We start from the raw sequence: 13,391 nt of genomic DNA, 5'->3' as shown, positions 1-13,391 counted from the left end.
AAGGTAGCGCTGTCAGTTAATCTCCGTCTGTTTAGTTACAGCAGAGTCCAACTGTCGAGGCCTGAGTCGCTGAGCAGGCATGAGACAACTATTTCTGCAATCCAGCAACTGTCAGGCCGGAGTGCAACACACTAACTTCTGCTGCTGAGAAGGCTGAAAATGGATGAGGTGGGAGTCATGTTTCGTGAGGCTTTGTGTTAAGCAGCTTGAGCTGCATAGATCACCAGACTTTAAGGAGAAATCTGTGTTTCTCTTACCGTCAACAAATCAGAAAAAGCACAAAATCCAAGCCTAAAAGTAGTCCCCAAGCTAAAAACTGCACTGCCAAGCTGTTTTAGGAAATAATTTAGCCACTAAGAGTCAAATTCATCCTTTAAAAGTATAAATATAAGTTAAAGATTTGTCTAATGTTGTTTTTCCTGCATTGGGGTTTGCAGAAAACTCTCGTAGGGAAGCAGAGCATCGTCTCCTTCTGCCTTAGGGAGGGAGGTGGAGATAAGGCCACAAACACCAGATCATCTGTCAGCTAACAGATCTGTCACAGCTAAATATCTGTTTACTGTTACTGCCAGAGACTAACTGACAGAGACTGGAGATCTGATCCTACAGATTATAGGACTATTTTACTCCGTTCATGTGGATCAGGATCTGAATATCTGCTGGTGAAGTTGGACTTTGTCTCCTCCTGGTTGCACAGATTGCAGAGGACATTAGTAGAGAAGGTAGAAGAGAACTCAGTATTGGCTCTCGACTTTAATCATTAACCCTTGAGCACAGCTGATGGTCAGTGATGACCTCAGCTCGGTCATTAAATGTTACAAAAGAGAGGAGGGAGAGTGGACAGAAGAGGGAAGCAGAAATACGACTAACACACGAAGATATAAAACCTCCGTTTCATCCCTCACAGGGTTAAACGCCGTCTCCAAAAGCTAACTGTCCTGAACATGGAAAACAGACTAAGGCAGCTGAACTATTAGAAAGAGCTGATCCAAACAAATCCTCTCATGAAAATAAATGTTTATACACACAAAATGTGAACCGAGCGACCTCTCTGCAGTCGTCTCTCTCGCTGACTGATACCACCACTCCGAGTGTAGTAACGGCGTTTTGCTCCTCGAGCCACGTGAAGCTCATGGAAGAGATTAATCTAATTTGTCCAGAATTAGATTATCCCAGTAAAGAAAGGAAACCTTGAAGAACGGCGAATGCCACCCAATTTACAAATTCCTCTCTTCTGCTAAATACTTCTGGAACTCCACTGGATATATTTCCTTAATGTTTAGTTGTTGTAAACATGTTTGATTCATTATTTATTGGATTTTGCACGTGTGGATTTATCAATGAAATCATTATCGTGATTGATGAACTGTGTCTGTGTTTTCTGGTCCCACTAACTTTGTTGATTCCCTTGATTTTTCCTCTTACACCACCACGAGTTCATATTTGTAGTGTGGATAGATTGCTGTGAAATCTGGTTTAGATGTTCATGCTCCCGCGGCTTCCCAACGTTGGATTGAGTGTCTGAGCATTCCTGTGAATTTAAACGATAATTCGACATTCACACTCATTTCACACCATGATCTGTGAGAACAGAGCCAGGGTTTGAACTTCCCTCTCAAGCTCACACCACAGTATTTATGTCACTGACAACATGACAACATCTGGCTTCCAGTGTGGCCATTTCGAACAAGCTCTAAACCAAACTTTGAAACCATCCGTCCATTTCCTGTCAGCGCTTGTCCTTATCAAGGTCACGATGGGGCTGGAGCCTTGGGGGGAGAGGCAGGGTACACCCAGGACAAGGTGTCAGATGATGTGCATGTCTTTGAAATGTGGGAGGAAGCCGAAGAACCCGGAGAGAACCCACGCAGACACGGGGGACAACATGCAGACTCCACACAGAAAGGCTGAGGTTCGAACTTGTTGCACACTCTGACATCAGAAAACTCAAATTTGTGGTGTCAACAAATGTAAAAGCCGTCAGCTATTCAAATCCAGAGCACCAGAATAGATCTTCTCGTCACTTTACAGTGTCCTGCACTTCTTTCTGTGTGGAGAAGTTTCTGTTTTTACGGGCCACCAGCTGACAGCTGTCGGTTGCACTTTCCTAATCCACAGTAAAAACTAAAAAAAAAGAGAAAGAAAGCTCTTAAATGGAGTACTCGTCCTGTTACACTCCTCACAAGGCAAATGGGGCATCTTGTCTCTCTTCTCAAGTACTTCCAGTCAACCTCTGGGGGGATAAATGCCATGTCATAGACAACTTTTTTTTTCATGTTTTTCCATACCAAAGTGGGTCAATGCGTAAAACACTCCTAACTTGGCAAGAGAGGAGATGAGGAGCGTGAAGCAGACTTTCCAAACAGCAATAACATGACGGAATGGTAGTCACTCAGCACCGCTAACCACCCCCCACCTCAGAAAAACTCAGAAAAACACACTCAGCAAGAAGCGCGGGCCTCCACTTAAAACCCGCTCAGTGCTGTGTGTTTGCATGTGAGTCAGAGTGTGTATGCATGGACTATATGTGAAAGATTTAACAACAACAACAACAACAACAACAACAAAAAAGAGATTTTCTTTGCAGCATGGCCAAAAAGAAGTAATATTAACTTGTGTTTTTATGTGTGAGAGAGAAAGAACGCAAAGACAGTAAAATCACTGACAGTATAAAGAATGGACAGCGTATCCGTGACGTCACCCACAGGTCATGTTTGTAGTCCTGCCGCTTCCGCTTGACAGCTGATCTAAAAATTGGCAAAGACATGGATCGTCGGGGAACCTTAGACAAGATAACTCCTGGTTGCTCAAACATGAGGCTTCGCTTCACAGTCACGGAGGTTGACGCTTGATGAAAACCAACCAAAACGAAACAAAGACTATTCTCAGTGCATGCCGACTTCAATCTGTGGCCCCAAGCGTCCAACTGAAGACTTAAATCTTTCAATTTTTTCACTAAATGTTACTCAAACAGGAGAAATAGTGTTGAGGACTAAAAAAAAACTAAATTCCCCATCTTTATTCGCCCGTAAATGAGTGCTGTATCCATCCTGTGTCATTTCCAGTCATCAGTAGTTTGTAGTAGTAGTAAGTTCATATTCTGGACAAAAATCAAAGATATATGCTGATTTCAGAGCTGCGAAGGAAATCTTTTGATTAAACTTGTTTGTTAAATTCACTTACAGCGACCTGTAAAGCTGTGTGAGCGTCATCCACGCATGTTTCTGTCTGCAACATCATACAACTACAACATTTGAATTGCTGAACAACAGTGTGGCCCATTGATGAGTTTTTGTGGACCTACAGAGGTCTAAAGCACAAAATAATAAACTATATCAGGCTATGCAGATGATATTTGTTTGTAAGATCAGTTCAATGTTGGTTTTTAGTCTTTTTATGGGATTGTTGACGAAGAAAAATATAATAATAAATCATTAACTTTTAGGTTGCTAACTAGTAAATGATTCCTTCAGGCTCAATGTCTTGCATGAACCTTTCCTCACTGATATAAATGTCACTATGTGTGTGTGTGTGTGTGTGTTACATCTCACAGTCGAGTTGGAGGTCTAACCTGACAGAGGACACAGCAGGGAGTCGCCCTGCTCTTATCAGACACCGGGTCATGTTTGGACTGTAAACATCCTGCTTCACGGACTCTCGCTCCCCAAAAATTAGAGACGATACAGAGAGTGCACGGCCGTGACAGCTCCGAGCTCCGAGCCGCTAAAAGAAAAACCTCTGAAGCTGATCTGTTACTACGCTCACTCCTCCGTCCTCTAATCCAAACACTTCCACTCTTTTACCAACAAATCTTCAGAGCAGAGAGCTCAGTCTCCTGATGACAGTTCATTACTTTCCAAAAGTGTCTGGTAGTCGGGCTTTACAACAGCCACAACTTTACAAGCATTTGGCCGGCGGCTGGCGGTTATTTCCCAAACTTTGAGGGGGAAGCACCAGAAGTGATGAGTTAAATGTTAAATATTCATCTTGGCTGCAGACTGTAGCCAACCTACGATGACACAGAGTGAGTGGACCGAATGTTTACCGAATCATCTGTCTTTACGCACACACATAAACATACAATCATCCACACCTGTATCTCTGACATGCTTTAATTCTCTCCTCATGCCAGAAGAAGGAGCAGCAGTGAGATCTGCACAGCGTTTGGTCAGAATATCTTTGAAGATGAAAGCAGCACGACAAGTTTAAACAACCGAAGATTCAGTTCGTTTTTTAGGTTATTTATGCCAGATCGGGAGCCGAGCCACATCATCAGTTCAAACACGTGACGCGTGCTGTAGTTTAAAGCTGAACAAAGCAGGTGAAATCTCTCATCTGTCATCATCCGCCTGTCCTTCTGAACCTCCAACCCATTCATTTAAATGTTTTACGATAAGCCCCGACACACACCCTTCCCTTTTTCTTTTTTTTGGCACTTGAGGTTTATTTGGGTTTTTAGTTTTGTTGCTGTGGCGACACAGAGAAAGCTTTGAATTTACTGATCAGTTTAAAGCATAAAAACTCAAGACTCAATACACTCCGGACAAACTACACGGGAATGTTTTCTTCCTCTACGAGCAGCTGGAGGTAGTTTCAGAGGAAAATGACATCTGGGCCGCTCAAGTAAGTTATAAACTAGTCTCATCAGGACTGGGCTGCTTCAGATATTCATAAATCCACCAAAAATAACTTAACATATATTAAAGGTCAGGCCAAATGACGCCTTGTTGCTCAAACAAGCCATCTGTAACAGCCCCTACCTGTCAATCAAAGCATCCACGCTCTTAATCCTGCATAACTTTAACCCTTAATATAACCTGAAAAGGTGAGTTGTATATAAATTCACCCTCAGTACAGTTGTCATGAACGGGGAAATTAGCTACAGAGACCAAAACTGTTTTTTGTACCAGGCTGTAAACATGTTTATTTCTGCTGTGAACATGGGGACTTATGGAGACTGACTCACTTCTGGAGCCAGCCTCAAGTGGACGTTTGAGGAACTGCAGTTTTTGGGCACTTCTGCATTGCTGCTTGTTATACACTAATGAAAACATCATAAATAAATCATCATAAATGTCATAAATCATAAATGTTACACACTGGATCTTTAACTGCCAATCCTTTATCATTTTTTATTCATATACACACATGGGGAAATAGTTTAGAGTTGGTAGAATGAAGGCAAACTACCTGATGTTTGAAATATAACTTCAAGCAGCAGCTAGTCGACACGTACAGACACAGAACTAAACTCCATTTAGTCTTGTGTTGTAACCAGTCCAAGTTTTTTTAAGTCTCCGCCTCCGGGAGACTAAAAAAAACCCTCTTATCATAAAAACTCATGATGTTGTCGCTCACCTTCTCTGCCAGCAGCTCTCGGATTTTCCCCGCCTGGAGCCGGAACCTCAGCAGCTGCATCTCCAGAGCGATGCAGCGCTTTTGCCAATCCACGCTGGCCACTCTGACGGCTCCCGATCCACCACCACCGCCGCCACTGCTCTCCAGCACGTCGGCCATGGCGAGGATTCAGAGTTCTTGCCTCTGGACTCAGACTGAACTGGAAGACGAAAAAAAACAAAAAACAAGTTGACTCAGTTAACTTGAATCTCTTTCTTGTCAAATAACTCAACAAGTTCAGCTTCTGTTTTCATTTACTCCACAAGAGGAAGAGAAGAGTGACTTAACCTCTACAAATGCCTCATTTGCTGACCGCACTTCCCATGATTCACTGAGGAAATGTGAGTAAAGCAAACAGTAATGATGAGTCCGAGTTTAACGAGAGCTTCCTCTCACTTTCTGTGCGTTTCTCTGTGACGCAGAGCCACAAAGAAACATACATAAATACACGTAACAGACAGACGGCCACAGCCGGAACCGTTCTTTCCTTTTCGTCCACGGTCTCTCCACATGCCCACACACACTGAACAAAACCCCAGCAGGGAGGCTGTGTGTCGGTGGGGGAGTTGGGTTCATGCGTTGTCGGCTCCCAGGCCTGCCAGCCACAAAGCAGGTCAGCGCTCTGCTTTTTAGCCAAATTACCTACTAACCCAATCCCCTGGTCTCTCTCTCTCTCTCTCTCCCCTCCTCCACCCACAACTCCCTCGCCATGCAATCCCTTCTTAATTACAAGGCAAGACTGAAACGGGATCCCGTGCAGCACAATAGTGTCTTTCTGCATGACAGTCCCATCACGGTTGGAGAGGGATGGGGGGGGCCGTCAGCTCGCCTCGGCAAAAAGAAAAAGGAGGAAAGAATGTGTGAGGATGAATGAGCCGAGTGCTGAATGTGGGAAAGTGGGGCGCTGAGGTTATTTTTACCTGACTAGTGGATATTTTTCTCTCATTCACAAAAGGTTAAAGCCGTGCTGCGAGACCTCAATCAAAAAAAAGCCGTGACAATCATTTTTTTTGGGGGGTTGTAACTCGCACAAGCTCGGCGATGACGAGCTACAGTTTGACTATCGTGAAGTGAAAAAATGGAAGTTTGCAAACAGGAGAAGGCAGACAGACTCAGAGTGCAGCCAGACACCGTCAGCAGAACAGCAGACGTTCAAAGTCCAGCGACTATAACTGCACCATGGCCCTCCCTGCAATTAGCATGCTCATAAATACAGGGCCCAGCAAACAAATTACAGAAGTCATGCATGTGGAGGTTTTGCCAGCCGACCGCTGTACCCAGGCCGGACAGTCGAGGTCCAGCTACGTCTCCCTCTCTCTCTCTGTCTCTCTGAAGGGTATGAGGGTCAAGTAAACAAGGACGGCACTTTGGTAAAGAGGGGAAAATCACACTGCTTCAATGAACTCTGCTGGGGCAAGCCAGGACAGACGAGGCCGTCCTCCTCCTCCTCCTCCGCCTCCTCCGCCTGGAGCTAACAGCTGGGTGCAAACAAGCCATTTGATGGTTAAACACTCTCAGCGCCGCCATGCTAATTCACCCCCGGAACAATTCCTTTAGCACTCCGTGCTTGTTGGACATGAAGGTGTGGGGGTGGGTGGTGGTGGTTGTTACGTTTCGTGCCAAGCAGTGGCAGGAACCCAAAGTGAAAAAAGTTTCTCACGAGCAGGATGAGGTAGGAGGGCAACCAGAGGTTAGAAAAGGCCACATCTGCTCGCTGCATTGTTGTGCATGAGGAGAAAATCAAGACCTGTAACAGCAGCCTGTCATGAATGAGGTCAGTGCGTGGGAGTGATGTAGTTCTGCTACAGCTAAGATTTAAGATGGAGTCATCATAACCCTCCGTCGTGGGATGGAGCGGTTATATACGTCTTCTTCTACCAGTGATGGAAACATTCACGTGGAAGGTGGAGACAACAAAGACAAGCTGCATGTTTGGTAACACGTGGGCCACCCAGAGCGGGCGGTTGGTTTGTTGGTTGGGTGGGTTGGATGTAGAGGGAATCTGAAGCCCAGGACGGTGAGTCCCCTCCTGGCTGCAGGACAGACACTGAAGTGAGCTTCTCTACTCCCATGTAGCTACGAGAACTTGCACGCAGCAGCAGTGGCGGCAGCTCAGGCCAGAGCAAACACTGGGGGAAGACGACTGAATGGAAACGCCACCACAACGATCCCAGCAGGATCATTTCTACGGCTGCCATCGCCTACAACTGCTTTCCACTGACTACGCTGACAGTTTCACTGCAGTGCTCCTCAGACTGAGCGAGATTTGATATCCAGGAGATCCGAGGAGAGTTTTTTTTAAGCCTTTGGATGGGACTACATGTGTGGTGTCTCCTTCACAAAAGGTTTGTTGTTGAGGGTGTGTGTTGCTGCTCTTCAGAGGATGCACAAGAAGTCAGAACCTCCTCAATCACCCGCATATTCAAACACTCCCCGACCGGTCGTAACTCTCGTGGCGCTCGCTTTACGGACGCAGATGGAGATGCACGCAGAAACAGATTGGAAACAGACACACACACACACACACACACACACGCTGACACACTGCTGAGCATGCAGCTGCGGTGATGTAAGTGATTAGGTGGTTCAGTGATATCATCCCCACCAGACATTTCAAATCCCCGCTGTTGTTGTCTCTGCTGAGGTCCAACTTGGCTTCTCCACATTTTGGCATCTGAACCCACTTCAAATAAAAAATATATAAACATATATATATATATATTCCCATCAAACACGAGCATGTGTGTAAAATCTGGGTCAGTCGCTGCAGATTCGTGTCAGCGTGGCAGATCTGTGTGTGTGCACAGGAAGCAGACAAAGACAAATGATCTGAGGAGCACGAGGAGTCAAGTACGGGTGTGTTAAATATTGCCTTATCGTCTCCTCTGTGGCCTCGTAATGTTTAACAAAAAGGACCTCGCTCGACTCCCATCCGGTCAAGCAGGGCTTCACACTTTCGTTTAAAGTAGTGCCTCACTATTTTTGGTCCCGTTTTTTTTTTTACGGCTACAGCTGGGACGCAGAGTCTTATAAATAAATAAAAAAAGCTCCAACAACGCGGCTACACATTTCTTAACCTTTGATCCCATCCAGAGAGTTTTATGCTGGTTGGTGCAGAAGGAGAAAAACTTTATAAATAACAGCGTTTGCCCCAGTTTTTATTGTTATCTTGTAATAATTCAGATTCAGGAGGCAATTTTAACCAAACCATCACTCAGATTAGACATTTAAAGCACCACAGAGGCCCCGTGCAAGTCTTCAGCCTACTTTTTAAAACCATGTTCATCCTCCTATCATCTATCATCTTATCTATCTCACTCCTCCTCCTCCTCCTCCTCCTCCAACACCTCTCACTTTCCATCCTTCCCTCTCCTCCTGCAGCACCTTTCCCACCCTCCCTCCTTCCCTCCTTCCCTCCTTCTTTTTTGCCAACATGTAAACCTGCAACTCTGTCTCTCTCCCAGCTCAGGTTAATGACAGGCCTCTGCAAACTGACCACACTCATTATCAGTGTCTGCCTTAAATACAGGCCCTGACATTCTTCTGTACTGAGGTGTAAACATCAACCTCTGCAGCTTCTTCTGTCCTGCACACACACACACACACTTAAACGCCTTCAACACTGCAAGGCATGGATAAAGGCAGAGACAACCTTTAACCAACTCAGGAGCTATGAAATGGATCATCAAGACATCTCCAGATGCGCAAAACCATGTGAAGAACTTACATTTTTTTGGCATGTGTGGCGACGTAAATACGCATAAATCATGCAAATGCAACTAAGAGACTTTGTTATAGATTCAACATGGCTTTAATAAACATTTTAGGAGCCACTCCAAGGTCGAGCAGTGGCCCAAATTTTGTCCAAAAAAGGCCACAGGGAACAGGTGTGCCAGGCGCGCACAGCTCAGTAGAATAGTAGCGACCTTAAAAACCGGGTGAGTCAGCGAGAAATAAAGTTGAAGCAGCCTGCAGACTATCTGTGAAAACACTCAGCCTGTGTCGCTTCATTGATAACCTGCATTAAACCCAGTGTTTGAGAGATAAACCGCTTTGCTGCACGGCGTCTTTACCTTGTGACTCTGTTGTCTCTCTCCGCCTCTCCTCTCCTCTCAGTCGGCTTTCCCCGCTCTCGGACACCTTCCTCCGGGTTAATTCGTCGTTAATTCAGCTCATAACTTCTCCTCCAGCCCGTCGACTTTCCGTGCGCTCTCATTCCTCATTCATTTCTCGCTGCGTTAACGTTTCATGTCTTCCCGTCGCTCCGGTCCGTCCGTGGCTTGTGTGCGTTTCTCCCGTCGGAGCTGCAGACTTTTCACTCTGAGCTCCATTCAACAGACTCATCCCATATTCCTTTAAAGGGCCCAGTGCCGGATCAGGTTTCTGCAGGAGCCAGGCCCCCCTCTCATGTGCAGGAGCCGCTCAGGATATTGCATTAAGGCTGGCTTGGGTTTTTTCTTCTTTCAGGATGTAAACACAGAGTCCTGTGAAACTTTCTGTGAGTTCAAGAAACCAACTGTTGACCTAAACAGGAGCTCAGACACTTTATTTTTAGATTTATTTACTCAGACAAGCATCAAAACGCAGAGTAATGCACATTATTAAGTGTATACAATGCATAAATGTGAATATGTTAAGAGCTTTCTCGTAACGACGAGTACATTTCATTTGTTTTCTAAAGATCTCAAGTTATTTATGTCGTTATGTCCAAATAACAAATGTTAAATTTTCTCGAGATGTCAAATGAATGTCCTGTTCCTCTGAATGATGTTTCCTGCATTGATTTAATATGCCACACTATCATTTTGTGACGTAAATAACACAAAACTAATTAAATTAACTCCTTATCATAAATAAAATGTATGAATGTATGACGGCTTTGGGCTTCCGTAGCCCTCCAGACTCACAGTAACATTTTAAAGTCGGCCTGTGCAGTTCCTCAAACGTCCACTTGAAGTTTGGCTCCAGGACTGAGTCAGTCTCCATAAGTCCCCATGTTAAAATCACTGACAGCGTTTGAATTATGTCAGCCAGGATACAGAAAGAAGCTGTAAACATGTTTATTTCTGCTGTGAAGTTGTGAACAGTTTCAGTCTCAAGTCGATCTGACGTTTCTACATCTAATATGTGTGAGTTGTAAACCACAAAACTTGTACACAGAGAAACGTCTCCTGCCTTGAAGTATCAGTGGAATAACAAGAAGTAAAAGATATATTTTTAAATGGAGGGGGTCGTTCAAGTAGTCTGTTTATTACCCCTAATTAGAAATCAAGAATTTAAAGACCACCATGAGGGAGCATTGAGAAGTCCAACTTTTAGGTTTTAAGTAGCCTAATTACAGTTTGTTTGTTTGTTGGCAAGGGTTGCAGGCCGGGCTTTACTGGAATCAAAAGTTGTTAAACCACCGTGTGCAGCTTTGCAACTGCAATGAATCATTATCTGGGCAGTAAAAAGAACTGTGAGTGGATCATTTGGGAAGGTTTGAGACCACACCAACAAAAGTACAAGTGCTCTCAGGTCTCGGCCTTCATTCTTCAAACCTCACAAGGATTCCCCTCAAATGTTAGAAACAGTTCACAGTCGAGCTGCTTTAATCAGCGGCGTAGCTTAGAAACAAATGGGGCTTAATCAGAAAGGCAGACCTGTGGATCAGTTTCCTCCGTGTAGTCTTCGCACATCTCACATCTGGAACATTTTACGTCTGTCTGAGCATTTGAATTTGTCACACCTAAATAAATAATTCACATTAGTTTCCAGCTCATACGTTCGCATAGCGTCGGGCACTCAAGTCATACAGCAGAAGTACAAGAGCGTGCTTAAAATCTAATTATAATATAGCCCGAAATGGAACCATGGCATGATTTTTTTTTTTTTTTTTTGGTTTGCGTGTTAATGTAATAAGCATGCAGCGGCGGTGCGACACACCCTGACGGCTGCATACACTCACTGAAGAAGTATTGCACAAATACAGAGTGCATGCATGAAGAGAGACGTGTTCCTCCAGGCCTTTGACCTGATGGTGGGCCGACATTAAAGGTTTCGTGTTCACCGAAGTTATGAGAATTCACCCCGACGCGGACATAAAAGTTAAAAGTTAAATGTTCGTGACAGTTCGTCCAAAAGCTGTTGAGATATTTGAGTCGATACCACAAACACCAGACCTTAAATGTAGAAATATATACACTGCTGACTCTGGGTCAAACCATATTTACATATCACTTACAACCTTTATTATAACCTGCCCTGACAATATGTAACTTTCTTCCACTGTTTACTTTCAAGTGAGAATTTAAGTGGTGATTGGGAGTGTTGTTTGTCCATTTACCGCACTGATACGGCTCATGGATGTCTCTGCTTTAAATCTGAAGTGCCAGACTGACTCCCAGTGAGTGTGGATTTTTCTCAGGAACACGTAATGCAGGGAAACCCCCCCTCTGATGTGTGTATCAAAATATTCGGATTATTCGCACCTTTCTTTGGAAAACGTCTGTCGTGGAGGCAGGAGCGGTGAGTTTACAGCAGGGCCTTGTGTTGCACAATGAGTCAGTGCCTCAGTGCTCTCAGTCAAAACAACTGGTGTCAGGCCTACATGGTTTACATGCCAATTCTCTGGCACGGCTGCCAGACGGAGGCAGGACAGTAGAGAGGGAGCTTAAGGCCAGTTTCACCAAGTGTTTGCAGATTAACGTGTTTTCTTACAGCGATTTCACCTCCAGAGCCGTGTGATGACCCGGACTGTGACCGGGTCACTGAGCAGAGACCCAGCTGACCCGTTGTATATACGGAAGGCAGAGCTGAAACGAAGTGCTGGATGACATTGCAGCGTTATCAGTGAGTGATAAAGTTGCGTTCATGAACGATGAACGTGGTTAATTTTGAGTCGATCCCTTGTACGCTGTCCTGCTGCTGTAAATACATGTTAGCACATCAGATCCGTGGTTGAAAATAGCCTAAAATAAATGCACATAATCGACAGTTCATTAAGTATTAAAGTATTTTTAAAGATTTACAACCACTGAGTGCCACAGACGGGAAGATGTCAAGTATCAAAAGACAGACTGAAACATTGTTGTTCTCTCGCAACCGAGCGGCAACCTCCGTGTCTGTGAAGTGAAGTCAGTGTGGAAATGCCAAAAACTGCAGTTCCTCAAACGTCCACTTGAGGCTGGCTCCAGAAGTGAGTCAGTCTCCATAAGTCTCCATGTTCAAATGTCACAACTTTACAGCAGAGAGAGAACTAAAGGTCAAACTTCTCCATGTGAACGTCCCTCGAGGTTTACAGACCAACTTCTTGGTTCAACTTTGACCTACTTGCTCTAGTTGTAGTTCTAGTTCACCAACATTTCAGGTCACAACATCTTTGGTTTGACCCCAACACGTCGTCACAAGATGATTACTCTGGTACTTTCTTTAATATTTGTCTGTTTCCTGTCTGAATACTGTCACGTTTATCTCTTCAGGCCTCGTAGATATGCTGTGACTGAGCAGTAACCTGAAGTCAAAAACTGCAGTTCCTCAAACGTCCACTTGAGCCTGGCTCCAGAAGTGAGTCAGTCTCCATAAGTCCCCATGTTTCACAGCAGAAATAAACATGTTTACAGCCTGGTACAAAAAACAGTTTTGGTCTCTGTAGCTAATTTCTAGATTCTAGATATGACCTGTTGCTTTTAACGTGAATTTCACAGCTTGAATTTTTCCTACAAGCTTGGAGGGGAGAGGGAGAGTTGGCTGCAACCTGCAACTTCACTGTTGGTGGCACTACATCCAACACACTGGACCTTTAAGGCTTAAAGTTCTGCAGAATTAACAGCATGGACGCTTTTGATTGACAGGTAGGTGCCTTTATAGATATCTTGTTTGAGCACTGAGGTCAGCTGATTTTTAGCCGGGAAGCGGAAGAGGCAGGACTACATCAGAAACATGTGGGTGATGTCCAGTCTTTGTACTGTCAGTAGTATCTCAGGTGATGGAGTGGATCATTTCCATTTGAAGTC

General features: G+C 44.6%; 1 protein-coding gene across 4 annotated transcripts in view; it reads right to left on the bottom strand.

Moving 5' to 3' along the window:
- The window catches only part of plekhh1 (pleckstrin homology domain containing, family H (with MyTH4 domain) member 1), a 99,223-nt gene that overhangs the window by 20,506 nt on the left and 65,326 nt on the right, over positions 1 to 13,391 (bottom strand). For 2 of the 4 annotated variants that reach the window (XM_027275177.1, XM_027275180.1), the window contains 2 exons: positions 9,471 to 9,921; positions 5,359 to 5,557 (listed from right to left, as the gene is read on the bottom strand). In XM_027275177.1, the coding sequence (XP_027130978.1) occupies positions 5,359 to 5,517 (159 nt within the window). In that variant the 5' untranslated portion in view covers positions 5,518 to 5,557; positions 9,471 to 9,921. The remainder of the gene's footprint in view (positions 1 to 5,358; positions 5,558 to 9,470; positions 9,922 to 13,391) is intronic. The other 2 variants (XM_027275178.1, XM_027275179.1) reach the window with 1 other exon arrangement.

Source organism: Larimichthys crocea, chromosome XXIV (genome assembly GCF_000972845.2).
Source record: "Larimichthys crocea isolate SSNF chromosome XXIV, L_crocea_2.0, whole genome shotgun sequence".
Classification (NCBI taxonomy): domain Eukaryota; kingdom Metazoa; phylum Chordata; class Actinopteri; family Sciaenidae; genus Larimichthys; species Larimichthys crocea.
Note: the sequence above shows the minus strand (reverse complement) of the source record. Positions and strands in the feature narration are given on the sequence as shown.